At 34.7% G+C, this 21666-nt stretch overlaps 1 protein-coding gene across 1 annotated transcript; it reads right to left on the reverse strand.

Moving 5' to 3' along the window:
• Positions 1 to 17340: 17340 nt before the first annotated feature.
• On the reverse strand, positions 17341 to 18853 carry LOC114365724 (helicase SKI2W-like). Its single transcript, XM_028322360.1, has 4 exons — positions 18728 to 18853; positions 18483 to 18656; positions 17952 to 18210; positions 17341 to 17558 (listed from the first exon to the last, which is right to left on the reverse strand). The coding sequence occupies exons 1-4, from the start codon at positions 18764 to 18766 to the stop codon at positions 17341 to 17343; spliced, it is 690 nt and encodes a 229-aa protein (XP_028178161.1). The 5' UTR covers positions 18767 to 18853.
• Between the last annotated feature and the right edge of the window lie 2813 nt (positions 18854 to 21666).

Genomic DNA, 21666 nt, shown 5'->3' on the forward strand with positions numbered 1-21666 from the left:
AGTTACCTACGCATCTGTAGTCAAATGATTTTTTATAAAAGCTGAAAATGTTTTTGAAGGAAAACTTTTATCAATTAAAACGTCGAAGGAGAAAATGTGTATAGGTACTAACCTGGAACATTCACCATTTCAGGATACACGTTTTGAATTTAGATAATTATCTCCGAATTGTAAATGAAAGGAAAATATATTGGATCAGTCCAAAAAGTGATATCCCTGAAAGCCATCCCTTGGCAATTTGTGTCGTGTACGAGTTTATGTAGGTACAACATTCGTCGAAATGTTTACGTTTGGTGAAACTTTTAAACAGAAATCTCTGGAGGCAGTAGCACGAATGACCGGTCAAAGCTGCCTGGAGCGAGCTACTTTTCCCCTCGATTGCGGCAACCGCTTCCGGCCGCCTTCCGGAATTCCGGGGAATTCCACACTCACTTGGAATTTTCTTCGAGTTACTCCTCTTTTTAATTTGCACACTGATTGTAAGGTATCACGACTTAACTTCGAATGCTACTTTGCGGATTAATTTGGCTCTGGTAAGTGAATGTTTCAGAACACAGAGTAGGTACTTTTAAGAAATTGGGACTATAGTTACTACTTGACGATTAAATTCAAGACAGTGTTTTAAAAGGACAATGTTATAAGCCTTTGGTAGAATTACAAAAGATTCTGAGAACATTATCCTTGTTATTCAACATCATAATGGTATCTAATCTACAGCTTTCAAAAGTTTTAACACGTTTTGTGACTATAACATTAACTACTCGTATATGACAATAAGTATAAGTATTAAGAAAAATAAATGTAATTGTAAATGTTAAATGCTAAATAAAGTTATTCTATTCTGATCCTGATGGTAATGACCAGCCAATGATTAAATGATGCAATACAAACATTTCGAGTCCCAACTTATCCATTATTTTATGAAAATAATAATTATTACCGGACCTATTTAAAATTCACTGTCGATGAAACATAAATAAATATTCACTCGTAATAATAATGTTTAAAATCGTTAAATACTTAATATTCTTGTAAACAATTCACAATGCACGCGCATTCAGGAGGACCTAATTAAATAGCTATTAACTGTTCATCAGTAACACTTTTAATTTGTGTTGGACGTGTTAAACACAGGTGCGAATAAAAGGTTGTTTTACAAATCGATTTCAAACAGTAGGCTCACTTATGATTATATAACCACCTCTAGCTCTCTCTCTCTCTCTTTCCCTCTCTTCCGAACGAGGACACAACCTTGTCCTCAGATATTCCAAAATTGGAACCAATTCGGGAAGTTAATATGACTTTTGGCGTGCGATGACGTTTTTATTTGTTTGGGGCACACTGTCCATTTACTAGTATCAATCTCTTTAGTAACTTTAGTGTTAGTTAAGTAGTGGGCGTACCGATTTACAAGTGTTAATCCTTAGGTAAAATTTTTAAAGCAATATAAAACCCATGAAACATGTAGTTGTTATGTACTATTTTGCAATAAAACCGTATAAAACCATATACTGTATAGTGTACACTACATATACGGCTGACTGAGCCTTCTTTGCATTCACGTGTGGTGTATTGACAGTAGCAGGGCACGGGGAAACGCAATATCAGCGCGACGCGACGCTGTACACAAACAAAATGACCGCGCACGTAAATTAATGTTTCCCTCCTTCATCCCTTCGCATACATGCGCAACACTTTATCGCATGCTAATAGGCTGTGAACATGATTACATTCCAGCTGAAGAATCTTCATAGATTTCAGAATTGGGCCGTATAAATAGATATTTTATTACGGTAACGGTCAGACATTTGCGCCAGCTTCGCATTTTTACAGTCACAGTGGTAATTTCGAAATCAGCATTATGCAAATTCTAGGGACTTTTATGGTGGTCTACACTGTAACTTACATTGTTTACAGCTTCCATAATATACGTTATGTTATAACGCAAGACTTGTCCACTGTCTGATGATCAAATCAACACACTCTTTTTAAAAAGAAGTGGCTCAACGTTGGTTTATTATTTACTACTTGAAAAGACATTAACAAAAATGTGTAAATTTCTCAGAATATTCTGAGAGTCTACTGTCTACTGTCTAAAAGTCTTCCAAATCTACTGTAAAAAGTTAATTACTATAATGCTAAGCTACTAAGCTAATTTTTATCCCGGCAATTCCCAGTCAGATTAAGAATAAAAATACCCGGATCAAAAGTTACTTTACTCTTCAGACTTAAAGTGAAAACCTTTAATCCTTATTCCGTTGGAGCGTCGGAACGTTTTAATTATTTGGGATAAAAGTATTTGAATCGTGTTATGCATCAAACTTATTAAATCACAATCATCATCATAACTATTTTACACTTCGTTGGATCTATGATCATACGATTATCATAATTGAATAAATACATAGATAAACTCTTCATACTTACTAATCTTATTTTGAAGTACGCGACATTCAAGAAAGTTGGAAGAGAATATAAATATCCAAGTAATATAAAATAAGTAGAATACTACAAAGAGCAAGAATCTTATCATATTAAAAGACGTTATTAATAATTTTAGTAAATGTAGGCCAAAGCCTATTATTCAATTACTCTACATTGTTGTAAATCATCGAGTAAGACAGCTTTGGAATAATTGTTCTGTCTCTTTAGACACAGCATCCTTAAAATACTCGGAGCGTTTTTTCAAAAGGATCTTGTGAAGCTTTAATGAGGAAGGCTTTACAGCAATTAACCCTATTGTTCAAAAAATGGAATGAAAATATTTTCGGCGTATTAACACGACCATGAAAAAGCAGTAAAAGTGTAAATAGAACGCTTAAAAACTCTGTGATCGTTAACGTGTACAGTACCATGGTTTAATGGCGGCCCGCTGGGTAAATCCGTGTTTAGTCTGACAAAAAGGAAATTTCGTCGACAACTTGGCCTGACTTTTACTCACTGTTTAGATTAACACAAACATTCTTAGAGTTGACCTTGAAGCAGAGTAGGGTGCGAGCTTTAAGCTTATTGGATCTAAATAGAGAGTTTACAGTAAGTAATATATGCCAACTACTACACGTGTACCTACTAATTATTTTAGGATGTCGAGGAACTTGTGTTCGCTCGCCTGAGTATGAATTTCAATAGAAAATTTATCTTCAAAATGTGACATAGTACAATGTATCTATGAATGGAATGGTACCTACACGAGGAGAACGAATGTGACGGAAAAGGTATTCTGTGTAACGACATAATGACAAAACGACCAATAAGTATCATTCATTCAGAATATTCTGGTTTCAGTTTCAATAAGCTGTTGATCAATAAATATTTACACATACATAATAATCATTTTACTCTCAAATATTATTGCCAAAGAAATTACTACAACTTGATTAAACTAAAGTGCCAAGGCCCAAGTCGCTTATATACCCGCTGAATATGAGAAAAATTGATCCAACTACGTAGTTACTTATCGTTCTCTACAAAAACCTCACGGGCAGAGCGCGTTAAAAGCTTGAAACAACCATTTCTGCCACCCCAAAGGAGATTAACCGGGGCGCCGGATTTTTATAGATATGACTTTGGAGAAAATGTTTTGATCTTTTAGAAATAAGATATGGCATACGTAAGACGATTAAGAGAGAAGGCAGATGCCTTAGCAATTCCGCTGTATAAGTTCTTTTCATAAATATCCGATATCGTGGAATGGGGACTGTTATAAATGGCGATATTTTTTTATTAAGAAGGTATTACCGGAAGCAAGATCTAGCTAGTTTTGAACCTATTGCTTTAATAATACAGACCAGTAATAGAGCCTTTTTATTAAGCATATAGCAGTCCAAGGATAAACTAAAGGAATGAACGAGAGGTTTTTAAAATAACTAAGAAGTAGGAAGGAAAGCTACTTGAATAATACCTACCTAGTTTATTTTCAAGTTGCGTATAGTAATAATCATAATATTGCATCATGTTGGTTAGTAAAGAATGAACTAAGTTAAATTAAGTTAAAAAACATCTTATGTTTTTGAATTACATAAAATACTTATATGGTGTAGGAACTCTGTCGCGGTAATCTATCACTGTTTTAAAATTATACATAGGCAATTTTTTTTTTGTTTTCATTCCATTACATCAAACCTGTTTAATCCTCTTCAAAAAGACTACAACAGAAACTCATACATTTGAATTGTATGTTAATCACTAGCCAGTACAGCACATAGCTAGACTTCACCTAAAGGCCAATCCCCGCCGCCTCAGAGCGCCTGATGAAATGACACTTTGCGTTTTTTACAATTTACTCTGGGAACAATTTGCAGAGTAATAAATGCAGGTAGCTGTATCCCGCGCGGGCAGCCCGCAATCTGCATTTTAACGCGGGCTTAGTCGGCCGACACCGGGCAAACACTTGTGTGTATATTGAAAACTCGGCAGAGCATAAAACTGTGCTTCAAGCAAAAGGTTACCTAATAAACCTCCATCCCGAATGCTTACTTTGAAGCGAACATTGTTTAAATTCGAAAAGAATTCACAATTTATCTTCCAGGAAACAGTCATATAATTATTTCTGTATCGACTTAACGAGACTTATAAAAACATTCCTGTTAATAATTCTAAGTAAGAGAAATGTAATTACATTACTTACATTGAGTTTATTAATAGCTCCATTTTAATCTATCGGACAAATATTTGAAGGGTTTGAATTGGGTAATTTACTTTCAGGTCGGGTAGGTAAGTAGCCCTCTGGTTTATCTATATCTATACTTATAATAAATCTGTAGAGAGGTAAATTCTGTACATGAAATATATTTTCAAAATAACTATCAGGGGGTGATTAGTGATCGATACTGATGCCAAAAATGCAATCAGTAAAATTTTTGTCTGTCTGTCTGTCCGTCTGTATGTTCCTTATAGAAACAAAAACTACTCGACGGATTTTAACGAAACTTGGTACAATTATTCTTCATACTCCTGGGCAGGTTATAGTATACTTAGGAATTCCCACGGTAACAGGAATTAGCGGGAAAATCCTTTTGTATGAAAAGTCTAAACCGCTTAAGTTAGACGCTTGAAATTTGGCATGTAGGTACCTTAGTAAACTTAAAGCTTAGTTACAACAAGGAATTCCCGAAATTCCCACGGGAACGGGAATTAGCGGGAAAATCCTTTTGTATGAAAAATCTAAACCGCTTAAGTTAGACGCTTGAAATTTGGCATGCAGGTACCTTAGTAAACTTAAAGCTTAGTAACAACAGGATATTGCAAAATTTCCACGGGAGTTAGCGGGAAAAAACATTTGTATGAAAAAATCTAAACCGCGTAAGATAGATGAAGGGGGTAAAACGGGATCCACGCGTACGAAGTCGCGGGCGGCCGCTAGTCAATCATTAAGATTAATTTGCGCATCTATGCGAGTTATGCGACAGATTCACCACTTAGCGAAATTAAACATAGACTGCAAATAATAACACACCTCAAGAACAACTTACCCACAGCTGATCAAGTCTTAAGGAGAAAGATGACAGTTATACCTGATAAACCCATAAGCTTTGCGCGAGTTATTTAAGAAGCGCTGTAGAATAACTCGGCATTAGGTAGTAATACTTATTTAATTTTGATATTTAAACTTAAGAAGGCAAGTTCTCATTAAAAGAGGTCTTTGTAGCTCGGAAGCAATTAGGTCAAAGATACTAAGGACTGTTGCATTAAATCCTTAAAACCTCCGCTAACTGCAGCGTCGCCGTCTGCTGACCGCAATAACACTAACTCTTATAAACCGGGATTATTACTGCGCCCGCTATAACACTGCTTAAATATTAAATACTAGCTTTCCGCCCGCGGCTTCGCCCGCGTGGAATTTTGTCTGTCACAGAAAAACTTTATCGCGCGCGTCCCTGTTTCAAAAACCGGGATAAAAACTATCCTATGTTCTTTCCCGGGACTCAAACTATCTCTATGCCAAATTTCATCAAAATCGGTTGCGAGGTTTAAGCGGGAAAGCGTAACAGACAGACAGACAGACAGACAGACAGACAGACAGACAGACAGACAGACAGACAGACAGAGTTACTTTCGCATTTATAATATTAGTTGGGATGGACTTACTGGAAACTTAAACAGTGCTCGCGTTGCGACCTAGAGCACTGAGATTCTTAAGTCCTTGGTATCATTGAGCAAGTAATAAATAAAGCTGTAACAAGATTAGTTGGGTTTCGTTTATTAATTAATTGCTTTGAATGGGTATCAAAGAATCATGTTAATGTAAACGTTAACGTCAATCACGAAAACCTTTAGAGCAAAATTAAAGTAAAAAAAAGATTGCTTCGGGTCTTAAATGCGCGATAGGAAGTAAATTCATAATACCTACATACGTAAATAAAGTACGTATGATTTTGTAGACTTGATTGACCTGCTGCTGTGGATAGAATTAAGCGAAGCAAATTAAAAGCGATCGTTAACTAAACATTAGGCCTAGGATGCGCGCCGCAATAAGCGTTTATCACGCCATTTTGTCGATTTTGAGCGATAAGCACATACATTTGTCGTCTAAAATCATCGAAAAGATTTTATCGCGGCGCGCATCCTAGCCCGGCTGTCTGCTTTATAAAATTTATGAAAACTGTTAATTAAAATCCCTAGCGTCAGTTTGTTAAAATGTTAAAACGTCTACCTATAGGTATACTACAGTAATGTGTGTTTTCCACACATAGACATAAAGCCGAACATAGAGGATGTACAGTTTTTCTCTTACCTAAATTTTATTAATTTAAATCAATTCTTAATTAACTACCAATTTAATAATGTGGAAGCGACTAGGTACATATGTACAATCTCTCTTTTCAGGAATCAGGAACGTTATTATCACGGGAGTTAACGTTATTATAATAAAAGCTCTAACAAGATCCTTAATTTCATTATGTAGGTATCTCAAGTTACAAAGATGGCGAGATAATCAAATTTCTTAGGGAGTAGGTATCATGAGACTGAAAATTTTATTTTCCGACATGCTCGTAAAGTACAAGTAGTTCTTATTACATAGGTAATTAGATTTTAGTGACAATTTTGTTTATTATGTGCACATAATGTCAATTGTCACACACATGAACGACAGAGAAAAATAATCAATATTTTTATCAAAAAATGCATTCGTGTGAAAGGAATTATGAATGAATAATTACATTTTCTACCACTTTACGTCTTCTTCTAGTATCTACTTCTGCTATAATATCCAACTTAGCACTTTAATGAACATCCTTGAAACCTCCAAGAATGTAATAATAGTATGAACGTACCTACTTAAAATTAAATTATGAATAATAGATAACGGCAGCAGGGGTTCTTATTTGCATAAACACGCAATTAAAGTGGGTAGCGGAATGTCCTTCGCTCTCTGATAATATTGAAGAGGCCCCCGGTCATTCATTCCTAATATTTCCATAGGAGGTTAGACGAATATTCCTTAACCTTTACCATTAAACTTCCAAGATACGGAAATATACAGAGTATTAGGTCCTAATGGCATTCCCCGGAAGGTTATAAAATATTAAGTTGTTTTACCATATGTAATGGGGATTATTTATTGACAACTGTCTACGAACGCTACGACGGTAGAGCACGGTCGTAGTAGTTTAGTTTCGTACTTGTCGTAGTAAGTTTGAGAAAGACATTAAAGCTGACTTGTTATGTGTAGGTTTGTTAATGCCACGGATTAAGTGTAGAGTTTTAGCCAAATAAAACGGCTACAATTAGTTTTAATCATGAAAAATTGTGTACACTTAAGTTTAGCCTAATGAAATCGGCTGGACCCGAACTGAATCTCAATCGTACTTACCTTCTAGTGTATTAGTATGTTTATGTAAAAGACCCGTCTAGTATGTCAAGTGTTTCACACTTCCAAATGAGAATTACTATCGACAAAAAGGATACCAAAAACAATTAGGTCTTCCCTAATTGTTCTTCTAAATTAATTGTACGGCTCTGAAAAAGGAATATTAGCGCCCTAATTATCCGTACCTACGTTTATAATATTATGTTGATATATAAAAATAAAAGCTGCTCGTTCATCGGATACCCCGTTGATAAAGTTCTGCTGAGTCAAGCTAACTGTGGGGCGGCACATCACGCGGTAACGTTTCGGTGATTAATTACCAATTCGGAAAATAAAACCTTTTGCTTATATTCTGCCGACCGAAAAATGGTCTATACGTATACGTATCTACCTAACCACGTTGTTATTGACATATTCTATTTAGGTCATGTAACAGTAAATATGTACCTAGTATAATATATTGAATATCAACATTGTGGTGTAGTGTAGGTAGCGTTTGAAATACACGGGTACAAAACACACACGACATTAATAGGATCAAATATTTAATCCTGCTATAACATTAGGTAGACAGGAAAATACGAGTATCAATGAGATACATTTTTAGAACGGACACTAATGTGAGAAAATAATATTCTAATAACATACAAGCGTATTTTTGAAGTAATTGTTTTCAAACACCTAAACGCGTTTTTTTTTTGCATAAAGTTAATGAGGAAAAGATAATTAATATATCTTTTATTTACATTTGATCTTATTAAGAAAATACTTACATAAAGACGACCGCTCACTTAAACAAAAGTGTATAAAGCTCGTCTTTACAACATTCTCGTTCATTTAAATAATCCAATCCGTATTATATTAGGTCGTGACTCCAGTTCATTTCTCCGATTGCACAATCTGCTGAAAGCAAACTACTAAGAGAACACGATACGCAGGTTGCTTGAACGCTTTTAAAATCGAAACTACGTTGTAATATCGGGCAGAAACTACACAACGGCGAGCCACCCCCAGGGACTTATTTGCAACAATCCCTGTTCACAAATACCATTACAGGCGCTTCGCGTCGCAACTTCAGCTGGCTATAGGTAGGTAAATCTTGCTTTGTATAATGTAGGTGCGGAGATACAAATTCCGCGAGTTTAACACCCTGTAAGACGAATAAGTTACCTCCCGCCAAGTTTGGCGCTTAGCCTGCAATCTTCGTATAGGATTTTATTGCGGACTATTTTAATAGATAATAACATTTTGAAGTAGTCTCTTTTTGCCATAACATTTATGAAAAGGCTCTGTTAATCTATCTAACCAATGTAAAAAGCGATAAGTAGTTATTACATTTATTATTAAATACTAACTCTTTGCCGTGACTTTGTCTGCGCGGAACTGGTTTTTATAACATTTTAGCTTTTGTATTCGCAAAATAGAAGAGATTTCATGTAGGTTCTCGGTGTCGATATTTATAACGTAATAAGAAATTCCTAATACTTACATATTATCAATATTATACGAGTAGCCACGGCATGACCTGCAATATCATAAGCAGGTCACAAGTGCCGGTAACACATGAGCGCAGGAATTTTCGTCATAATCCCGAGGAGCTAACGGGCTCCTGGGAATCACTTTCATTTTCACTTAGAGCCACGGACAGCTCTATAACCATTAAATCCAGTTGTTTACTGCCTTTTGCCGTTCGCCGGTGCTGCCTCCCCTACTTATCTAACTTATTCACACGATGAACTAAACAGTAAATGAACATCTTTGAGAGCCGGCCGTGGATGAAACACGATTTTACATCTCCCAGTCCGAGTAAGGTATAAAATAAATTAAACATTCAAATTTCGGCAAGTATCAGCTGTAGGCACTGTTTTTGTTTTTCTTGTTGTAGACTCTGTTTCCTGGCTTTGAACGAAGGTTCAGTTAGCACATTACCGGCATTGGAAAACGAAAACTTAGAGAAAATTCTAGGAACTGTCGTATGCCAATAAATATAGTGAGTCTGAATTTGTATTGTAAATAAACTTTGGCAATTTCGTAGAATGGGGACTTCTGTTCTTAGAATAACAAATAGGACATAGGTATCAGACAAAACTTTTATTCGCAATATTTAATGCTTGCTATTGTAATTTTCAGAAACTTCTTTGCTTTTCGTAAGTTAGAAGGAATCGTAATTTTGGACAATGTGTAAGCACAATTTAAGTGATGATAGGTACCTACTACACCCACACACTCACCCACGCCTCGAAATATTTTAGTATACCTACCTCTGTTCTGTAATCGCGTAAGGAACTGAACTAAGCAACTAACTAATGGGATTTTAAAAACGAATTATACAAAAAAAGTATCAAACCAAGACAGACAGAACAGAATCGGTTTAAAACTACACAGAAGTAGGTAGCACAAAAAGTTTGAATGCAAATACTCCACAGTCCCTAATTACTTCTTTCTGCGATTTAATTATTAATATAACTTTAATTTGCGAGAGCAATTTTACTTCGATATAACCCAAAAACAAAGTTATTAGACAAACAAGTATACTTATCAAACAAAATGTGGAGGACGCGTGCCGCCCGGGGCCGCCCTCTCGCACTAGGCCGCCCAAAAGTAAATAAATATCTACCATAAATAAACGTCTAATCGATGAATCTAATACATTAAACGTACCTATTGTTCGAACTTGGATCGCAAAACATATCGTGTACCTACTTTCGCAGAACAACAAGTCAGACCGTAATTTAGAATAAGTAATGTGATGTGTACTGGCTTCTGCAAAGCCGCGTGGATTTGCCGTTAAGCGACATGAATTCAAAAAATAAATGTGTACCTACACAGTGCTAGACGGCACGGATAGAGAGGTATCAAAAACTGTGTTCCTCATTAAATTTTGCCGCGAGACGGATCTCCGTTTGGTCGTCAGTTCATCGTTCGTCACGACAAAATAATTAGGACGATATTTGCACCACGCGGGTTCGATAACGCTCGACGTACCTAAGCATAATTTCAATAGTGCAACTTTTGAAAAACGTTATTATTTCCTTTATTTCCATCTCCTAGTTAGAGAAAATGGCATTCTTATCTCATCCCTAATATCGGGCACGTAGCAAAGTCATAATTCGAGGATGAAGTACAACGCACACTGGGGCAGGGAGGGCACCCGTGGCACGGGTGATTCAATGTTACGATTACCCGGCTGTACCGGTTTTTTCGGGAAACAATGAAAAGCCTACACCTGAAAACGGAAACGAAAGAAAACAAAAAAGGCCATTATAGAACACGCACTTTGTACAGCTCGTGTAAGTACGAGGATAATGTTGGTCGATATTGCCTACATGCGTAGCCACAAGCAATTTCGTATAACTAGTAAACCTAAACGATAAATAAAATATCCTACCGTTCCAAAAAAAAAAACATCATTCTGAGAAGGTATGGCTAGACGGATAAAAATAATTTGTTTACATAAAATCTATGAGCAATTATTGTGTTATTCAATTCAAATCAATAGGTATTATAGGAAAACTAGTCAACATCTTAACATTTTCACCAGGTAAACATATGTATTTTATGGATCTTTAAGCAGCTTTATTAAAACAAAAGTGCCCATAAATTAAGATTTCCGAGACTTCAGTATCCCGTCACTTTCTTATTAATTATATTAGTGATACAAGAAATTTTACGAAGACAAATGACTAAAAGCCTCCTTGCCCGAATAAGAAAAAGTAGAGATCAAAGGTGAAAAATTACGTGAATATAGTTACTGCTGAAATGAAATAACTTTTTCTTTTGAACGAAGACGAAATCATCATATGACACTTTTAAGCGTATTTTTTCAGTAGACAGTAAGTAGGTATTATATGTGACAGATTATCTTTTATCTTCTTCTATTCATATAAAAAAACTCAGGTCATTATTTATTTCTGCGAGTCAATAGCTGAGTTGAGTAACCGATAACAACTGTCTACAGCATTTTTGCGCACGGGTTATGCATAGCTTATTTTTATTGCTTTATGACCTAGAAATAAGAATAACAACAAAAAATTGTTCTGAATTGGCTTTTATGTGTAAAAAATAGAAAAATTCATATCAATGAATGTATGAAACATGAACATAGAGATGATTCAATGTGTTGCCAAATATATTTTTTTCTTTCTTTCTCTCATTCTTTCTAATTATTAAAACATACCAAACATCCATTTAAGATTCATTCTCACAAGAGAAAATTTAAAATAGATTCCAAATATTTATTAAAAATGAAAAGTTCTAATTTCCTGTTATGTTCCATAGAAGATTTTTCGCATAAAAATCTAACCCTATCATGCTTTCAGTATACTGGCTTGGTAACGTCGTCTCTCAAATCTTACTATATTTTGATGAAAGCGTGCCCCTTGTTCTTGCGAATAAGCCTCCATAATTATTTATAAATATATCCCAATGAGAATGGGACGTGCATCTTTAGAGACATTCTACTATGAAGATGGAAAATTCAAATCGCTATAACTTCTTAAAAAGCAAATATTTTCGATTTGTAATCGCACTTTTTTGTATAAATTTGCTTATATAATCAGAAGATAATAAGTAAAATCCATGCGCAAAAAAAAAATTTTTTTTGTTGACCGGTGTAATTGAAATGTATTAGGAACATTTATGACATCACTCGTTTAATATCGAAACAACCAGTAATTTAATTAGATAATTGAGAAATAATTGGATTCAGGTCTAATTGAAGTATTTTAGAAAAGTGCTTTAGAATTTTTAGTATTTAAAAAATGGTAAGGGACGAAACAAATAGGCCCAAGTTTATGGTGTCATAGTGGATATTATTTAGCAATTTTCTTTTTACATAATTTTATCGCACATGTTGTTTTTGAGAAATAATGTATTAATTCAATGATAGCTTTACTAAAGTAGGTTTTAATAAAAAAATACTGTTCATCACCAATATTTGTTAAATTTAATGCTAGCAGGAGTTTTCAATACAGATTGTGCCGATCCGCAGCCTCCCAACATCCTGAAACTGATTACGCGCGCCCGCGTGTTCCCGAAAACGAGCACGTGTTTTGTTTGTGTTGTCATTACATTAATTAAAGGCACATGTTTACCGTTTCAATAGGACAACTCTTAAATAAGTCAAGCACGACTGAACTTTTAGCACTTTAATCCGTTTATATCGGAGTAGAGCAAATTGGCCCTCAGATAATTTGAATCCCTCGGTAATTCTTCAAAAAGGGTACACGGTACTAATCCTGTGGTGCACTTTTCGCTGTATCCCTAAAATTACGCCAACATTTACTGCCGAATTACTATAATTAAAGAATCGATTTATATCTGTCCGACCCTTTCTATTTATGGTTTTGCTAGAGACAAGAATGTGGCTTCATGAATTCATACCATCATACACGTTAATTTAATATTCGAAATACATAACTAACNTAACTAACTGTATGAAAGGGAAACTCGGCACATTGCGTAAAAAAACAAACATAATAAATCTCAAGGCTCCGACATGGACTTCAATTTCACCCGTCGCAAAAAATAGTCTTCTTATTTCTACCCTTCGAATTTTGCTTAAAAGCATCCACGGCGAAACTAGATTTGGGGCCGTCCTAAAACTTAATTGACCTCTTTTATTTCACGTCAAATAATAGAAAATCGGGAATAACCCGGAGCGAGATTCCGATGATTGATATAGAGAGGTGAGTTTTTGTATTGGCCCAAATAAATCATCTTCATCTCAATTAATGTCTCCTGCGATACTCTTCGGATAGAATAGGCGTTTTTACTCTGATTGATAACACTGCTGCAATGTACTTCTTATAAGAGTTTTTTAACTGGATCGAAAATGATTCGTAATTTGTGACTCTATACAACTATGTCTACGCTTAACATGTATCCTGTGTTACAGTTAATTTGATTATAAATAATAGCATATTTTACATAAATAAAGAAATTAATTAAGGTTAAGATTACCTACCGCTCTTGTGCTATTATTCTTAAAATAAATCTAAACTACTAGTTCACAGAAAACTTTGTTTTTAAAATAATTACGAAGGTAAATAAGGTATTATTATTTGGTTGTAGGTATTTACTTAGCATAAAACCACGAACTGTAAAACTCACTAAAGCCATGACATAACATCCTTTCTATTATACATTTACGAGTATAACGGCTTTCTTGAAACAAAAGTAAAAATCCACGAGGGGTGTCAAATTGATGCATGAGTTCATGTTTTTCTTTGTGCCGAGCCATCAATCTTAGAGATCTATTAACGTCGCCCTTAGCTCCGCTAATTATCCGAGCAAGCTCCCGGCTATCCCCCGGGATTGTAGGCGTACACATAAACAACGTCATATTACATTGCCTGGGACTTCTTTTAGGTATAGGTATATTGTTAACGCGATACAAAAAGGTGCACAATATTGTTTAACGTTTTATTGAGATCACGAGTATCTTTTAACCTAAACAATAATCAACATTATTTCCAATATAACTTTGAATACAATAGGAACTTTTGTGCAATACTTTTTCAGGCCTTTTTATGCAATGTAATATTTTGGTACGTAACAAAATATAAGCTTAAAAGTTTATCCGTCGGTGTCTCATAGGATAGCGTGCGGTCGGGTTTTTTACAAAAGCGTCTCCATGTAGAAGATCACTTAAATTGAGAGTGCTTGAATAAAGTAGAAGGATTATTCTTTGTGAGAGAATATTATCTTATTAGTAATTTACATAATCGTGATTTATATTGTTTTAAAAGTTCCACAATGTTATCTCGATTTTAAAACATTTAAAAAAATATGTAGATATTAATGTAATTGTAACGGATAACGCGACGGTAGTTCAACAAACTAAACAATGTGGCATCTTACGGTTACGTAGCTATAATTTATGCTATTTTGCAACTAAAGTACTTAAATGTATTCTGAACTCTGTTACGTCTTGTTTGAATAGTGTAATTGGTACTAGCGTTTCTATTCATGAATAAATAAATAAATAAAAAATCTGTTGTCTGTTTTCATTGACATCAATGCAGAGACTTGTCCTGCCCCCTTAGACAAAACGCACTTTTTGATCGAATCGAAAATCGAATCTGTCAAAACTCCATACAAAAAAGGGGCTTTTCGACCACTTTTCGACTGGTTTGCGATTATAATTTGCACTTTGTCTAGACCCACTGTTTTGATGATATCAATGACAGTTAAATTAGGTACGTCATCAGTCTTCTATTTCCGCTCCCTAGTGTAATTTTATATAAGGGAAAATTTAATATAAAATGAGGCAAAATTAAACACGTCCAACTTTAGGATTACGCAGTCCTTTGAAGTGTTAATGAAGCCTCACAAACGGCAACTAGGTTATGTAGTTTTGAAATGTGATCTTGTGATATACTCGTATCGCGTTGATTGCGTGTGTATTACCTATTTGCTTTGTGAAAACAATATCTATCTCGCTGCTTTAGTACAACAATAAATAGGTTAATTATTGATTACTATCTCACCCGCGCCTTTATTTACCTTCTCTTTTATTCATCATCAAAATTTTGTTTGAGCATAAGCTTTTTTAGGATAGGTTGAAATGAAACGGGGGAGGAGTCACTTTCTCATTTGCAATATTAGTATGGATGTTATAAATAACAGTATGTTTGGCTTTAGTTAAGCCGCATAGTTATTTATCGCTTCATTAGTTTTATCATAATTTTACCATTCAGTTTCAAAATGCTGAGTTACTTGCGTAAACCTGACTGCTGCGTCACCTTGCTTCACGAAAAGTAAGTAATCAGTGCTGGACCGTGACCGGTCCGACTGGACAAAGGTCTACTTTTGGTATTGCTAGCCTTTGACTATGAATTTACAGGCTATAAAGATACCGACTTAACTACCATGAATAGCTTAAAAATGCAATAACCAAAAAAATTTACTTCACATTAATATCTGTGGTTCCAATATCTTTAACATGAACTTAATAAAATACGAGTATCCTTACACCAAAACACCAATATTATGTTCAAAATAGCCGAAAATTGTCAACCATTTTTTACGTTAAGTATCTCGATCACGACACGAGCATGACTTTCTTGCGAATAATGCTTGTTCCACTGAAAGCTTTGAAACTTGTTTATGGAACATTCTAGCAAAGGAATTTTTCATTGAATGGAAGCTTTCAGCGTAAGTTCCAGTACTCACTTTTACAGGTCTAGAAACTGAGAATATATTAAACCACATACCTTTACAAATGCGAAGACGGTAGTCTTCATTTTTGGAAATATTCGGGATTTGTAAACCTGTAATTATTTACATTTGACAAATTACTTTCTAACAAACTTAGTCTTTCAAAATCATTATCTGCTACATAGCAATAGTTAGTCAATAATTAATTGGTAAACCAAATAAAGGTACATAAACTTAAGTAAAGGTATGTAACATTGAGTGAGGCCTATGTCAGCAGTGGACGTCCTGTGGCTAAAATGATAATGACGTTACCTCATAATTTGTACAATTATTGTTATAGTTAGAATTCATTTATTATTTAGAATAGGTACTTTGAATTTTCAAAATCGTAACACGTTAAGGCTGACCCCACAGGCTAACAGCCACAACTAAGTAGAGTCACTAATTGATGGCAGACTTAAAAGTCGTATTATGCGGTAAAACATTTAATTATTTTATAACATGTGTCTCAAAACATTAAACGCATAATTTATAGAGCATTTAATGAAATAATTCAGTGTTCCTATCTGCGAGAATTAGAAGCTGCAATATTCCAGCGTAAGTGTCACTCGGAGATGTTATCGGGCCTTCCTTTGTGCTCACCGGCGCCACTGCCGTAACCTAAATCACCACAATTAACTTACTAAACAAATCCGAGAGAATATTTCGGAATTGTCCAAGGAGTTTTAAGAACACCATCTTCTGAGATAATACTATAAGTAAGTAAGAACTAGCTTCAGTCCGCGACTTGTTCATTTCTAAAAGTCTTTGTGTGTCCATCGGGGATTCTGCATTGGCAATAAACGTATCTCGGTAAAGCTCCAGCTAAGTAAGCACGTTTCAAATGTAAGTACTTATACTAAAACATACCAGAGTGTATATGTAACACATTTGCTGGTAAATAAATGAATATTCTTTTGGACATAATACACTGCGCCATCTAACCTAACAATAGGTATACCATTTTCCGAAATCTGGTTTTATGTACTACATGATATTCATCTATACTTATAATAAATCTGTAGAGAGGTCAATTCTGTACATGAAATATATTTTCAAAATAACTATCAGGGGGTGATTAGTGATCGATACTGATGCCAAAAATGCAATCAGTAAAATTTTTGTCTGTCTGTCTGTCTGTCTGTCTGTCTGTATGTTCCTTATAGAAACAAAAACTACTCGACGGATTTTAACGAAACTTGGTACAATTATTCTTCATACTCCTGGGCAGGTTATAGGATACTTAGGAATTCCCACGGGAACGGGCATTAGCGGGAAAATCCTTTTGTATGAAAAATCTAAACCGCTTAAGTTAGACGCTTGAAATTTGGTTATTCATATTTCTGAAGAAAATGCATATGTTTATACATACCAACTAAATGAGCATTATTATCCACAACTTCTTCCAAATTAATTTTAATTTGAATGTCCACTTTTTCTTCATCATCCACTTTCTCTGTCTCTTCCTTGTTTTCATGGTTCAAGACAGTCATGCCATCTTCGTGGAATAACACACCTTCTTTGCAACCAGGTGGGATCGTAAGAATATCTGGAAAATATAAGGTAGTAAAACTAAATGTGTCCATTAATTTTTAGGTCACTAATAAGAACTACCTATTTAGGCGGTTATCACACTGCGCCGCGCTTCGCCGCGGGAGGTGTGATTTCATATAAAAAATCCTGCGCGCAGACGCGTTGTCAGTGTGAAGTGCCGCGCGTGTTTTCTATACAAACTGAGGTACTTGCATACAATGATTAAATCTGTCGTCCCGCGTACCGCGGCGGAGCGCGGCGCAGTGTGATTACCGCCTTAGGTACATTTCATATTTCAATTTTTATATGAATAGGTATTAGCTTAAAAAAATCTATCAGTCTTTTATCGTGCAGTATGATACAAGTATAAAAAAAAATTGTCACACAGGAAAGTATGTATAAAGCATACCTTCTCCCAAAAACTTTCCTGGCTCATCATTCTCCAAATCAATATCAATCTTTTCAAATTGTGCGACTTCCTTGAGCATTCTGTCAAGTTCTTCCTCAAATCCCGCAGGTAAGAAGGGACTTTGAGTCGTGGTCCCCCTGGTGGCCAGACTGGGAGGCAGGGGGGCCCGTGACATGGACATGCTATCTTCATCATCCTCTACTGGTATACTCACTTCTTCAACACCAACTATTTCACCTGTTATTGGGTCTCGGACCACCTGAATTATTCAAATGGATTGTTAGCTTTGATAGATTGAACACACTTTATTATACACCACTCAAGACAAGAAAATAATTGTACAAAAGATACTAAATAATTGACATTATATTAAATAATTTATGTCTGATTCAATTTGTTATGTATCACCTGCGTCATTGAGTTAATGGAGAATTTATTTGTTTTCTAAGTGCTTTCTATCTTGGACTATTTTTTAATCAGTTTTAGCATAAATAAAATTGCATACACTGGCAAAAATGCCGACATGTTTACCTCGAGGGTCGTGTCAGGTCCAATTTCGTCATCATCTATCGTAAACAGAGAATTAACATCGGACTTGCGATGCCAATGGGTCTGCGACCTCTCCCACTTATGAATCGAAAGCCTCTCAGGTTTCAAAAGGTATCCTTTTACTCTTTCATTTAAATCATCGAAGATTGGAGGAACCTGCAACATATTGCTTAGTAAATTAAAAAATCTATTGAATAAAATACAACAAATAACTATCATACTAATACCTTAAAATCTGCGAATTCATCGTCTGTATCTAAAGACATTTCAATATGAATTTTAGAATATAAATCTGTTTTTATATCTTGTTTATTTCTGTAAAGATTTTTAGGTTATTCCGGAAACCCCCGTTAACAAATAACAATATGTCAAATAGATAAGGGAAGGGACATCTCACTTAGACGATTGAATTGCGATTATTAAAATCGATACTATGTTACGATATATTAATAGTCACACTATGTTCGAGATAGCACTCATGCCATTAATTAGGATAATAATATGATTTATGACTATCATTGTTAATCGTATTACTATCGTTAATATTTTTGTTTTAGTTTAATATTGACACAAACAATATTTTTGGTTTTATTATTGAGTGAGTAAATTTATTATTTCTTTAGGTTATTTTTTGTGGACTGGTACAGTCGAAAGCATGCTTGAATGAACGCACATACGTAGATTTCAACCATTTAGGCGGCCAAAACCCTGTTTTCCAAAAACAATCTATTGAAAAATAAACCATGTACGCGGGTAGTACACACTTCCAGTAGTACGAGAGCCCACGACCAAAACCATATTGTGTCATAGCAATACGGCAAAAACCCTATAAAATCGTTAGATTGTATGATTCTGAACCCGACTAGGTGTGTAGTANGTCGTGGGCTCTCGTACTACAGGAATACCAAGGTACCTTTTTCAATGTTCAACGAGCGCAAATCTACTCTCTAAAGTAGTCTGAATGCGATAGTTCGCTTAACGTGTATGTATTTGTTTTCGGGCGCTCTTAAACTTACAACTTTTGTAAATTGCATATTTATTTTCAAAACCATTGTTTTCGAGTGACCGTGGTGGATTGCGATAATTAAGGATAGAGCCTATGTTTTTCAACAGTAATTTACTTAGTTTTTGTTTTCCTAAATATATTTAAAAATTGTCAAAGATAGCTGTATTAGAAATGAGATTTTTTTGTATTTTTTATTTTAAAGTGGTCGTTTAATTAACTTCAGGGTCCGTCCGAGCAATAATTTCTTTATTTTTTAATACTTTACATATTGTACTTTAAATCTGCAAAAAAGTTTGCCGCGCTTTTTTAAATTAACAGCATTTGAAGACTTGGAGAAAAAATTTAGCAAAATATCATTTTATTGCTACTTTGTATTAAATCCATTTACTTTTTATTTTAGGCCTGTCTGATGCCTCGGGTACTAAAGTAGTTACTCGGAAATACTTATATGACCAGATATAAAGGCAAAATTTACCAAGTTTCAGTGAAAAACTTGATTTTTATGAAGATTTTCTTTTGAGTCGTTATGGAGACACAGAAAATGCTAAAAAGAGTTTGAAGCAAAGTTATTCTTATGTGAAAAGCTAATTTAAGTAGAGATGGATGAAAGCCAATAAACATGAAGAAGTGTTTTTAAAAACAAACAAGCAATTACTTCATCTAAAGTCACTTTTAATATTTTCTTCTAAGGATTTTTTATTAAGTATGAAATTTTACACGAGTTAAACGATTATTACTCTTGAACTAACTGATCTATCTTAACCGTCATAGGTTTCCTTAAAATTTCATAAAAAGCACTATTAATATGAATTTTTCCAGATTTTTCAAACCAACAGTTTAGTTTTTAGAGGGGGGAGCGCCCTTTTCGAACGAAAATTATCACTTTAAAGTTTAAAATTTTGCAAACGGATTCCTAAATCAAAAAATAGTCTTAGAAACCACCAAGTCATTTTAAATTACCTATCCAACGATACCACACACGATGGGGTATCAATAATAATAATGAAACTTTTTAATATTTCGTTCGAGCGCGAGCCGCCGGCCGACCACCTGGAGAAGGAGCGCCTCAAGCGGCTGCGCGGCGCCTCCTAAGCCCTGATATTTTTTTAAATTGCTATATTTAAGTGAAAAAATGTTTTATTATTAACAATAGTAAAAGAAATCAGTCAAAAATAGTTTATTTTAATTTCATTTTGTACTTATAACTAATTTCAAGCAAAAAATATTTTTGGCCGCCTAAATCATCGAAATCTACGTATGTGGAACGTTTCGTTGTAAAATTAAAATACTACCATGTCATTGTTCTCTTTATTATTCCATAATTATAACGCCATTCCATTATATCGATATTTTATCTGGATTTTATATCTTTATTATTTATCGTGGATTACTTAAAAATTGTAAATTAATAAAAATCGTTAAGGTTCATTACGATTAGTTCGATTTCATAAATCGAATTAAACTATGAACGTGCACATCCCTAAAAGGCATCAGCTGTCTTGTCAAGATGACAGCTGTTTGACAGCATCGAGAATCAGCTGTGCATTCTGCACAATATGAAGCTACAGATAAAAATGGAGGCCACACTCCGAATACCTACTTGAAGCACAAACTAAGTATCACTATCTCGCTCTCTGTGGGCAGACTCGCTCTTTCTAAATAAACAAAAAATATAAAATTGCTCAAATTCAATGAAACCAATGAAAAATCTTTATTTCTTGACATAGGTATCATTAAAAATGATAAGTGTAATTAGTGGTAAAACGTTTTAGGAAGAAATTACTGTAAAAATGTGAAAAATGTTTACAATGATCCAATGTCGGAAATCACGAAATAAACACTTACGCGTGGAATCTTATGTCACTTCCAGGACACCACGTACTACCGCAACCACGCACTACAAAATTTTGCACCAATTCTTGTGATAAAACAATGATTATTTTCTGTAAACAATCTCAAACGAAATTAACTGCTTAATAAACAAAATAGTAAACAACCGCCATGATGGGCCGGATTGGGCCGATGTTGCCACATGGTACCGATTACACAGGAATTGGGATTGTAATTCCCTGATTCGCCAACACATTAAGCCTAAATGGCCGACAATTTTGTGATTTTTTATTTAATTAGGTAATCTTAGTTTCAAATATTAATTATTTA

Source organism: Ostrinia furnacalis, unplaced genomic scaffold (assembly GCF_004193835.3).
Source record: "Ostrinia furnacalis isolate ACB-3 unplaced genomic scaffold, ASM419383v2 OfSCF7640, whole genome shotgun sequence".
Lineage (NCBI taxonomy): Eukaryota > Metazoa > Arthropoda > Insecta > Lepidoptera > Crambidae > Ostrinia > Ostrinia furnacalis.

What these genes read in the sequence shown, in the direction of transcription:
- LOC114365724 (XM_028322360.1), bottom strand. Translation starts at nt 18,766, where the DNA reads ATGTCTTTAGATACAGACGATGAATTCGCAGATTTTAAG. An exon ending in ATGAATTCGCAGATTTTAAG is followed by an intron (nt 18,657 to 18,727) that starts GTATTAGTATGA and finishes AATATGTTGCAG; the next exon opens with GTTCCTCCAATCTTCGATGA. An exon ending in GACCTGACACGACCCTCGAG is followed by an intron (nt 18,211 to 18,482) that starts GTAAACATGTCG and finishes TGAATAATTCAG; the next exon opens with GTGGTCCGAGACCCAATAAC.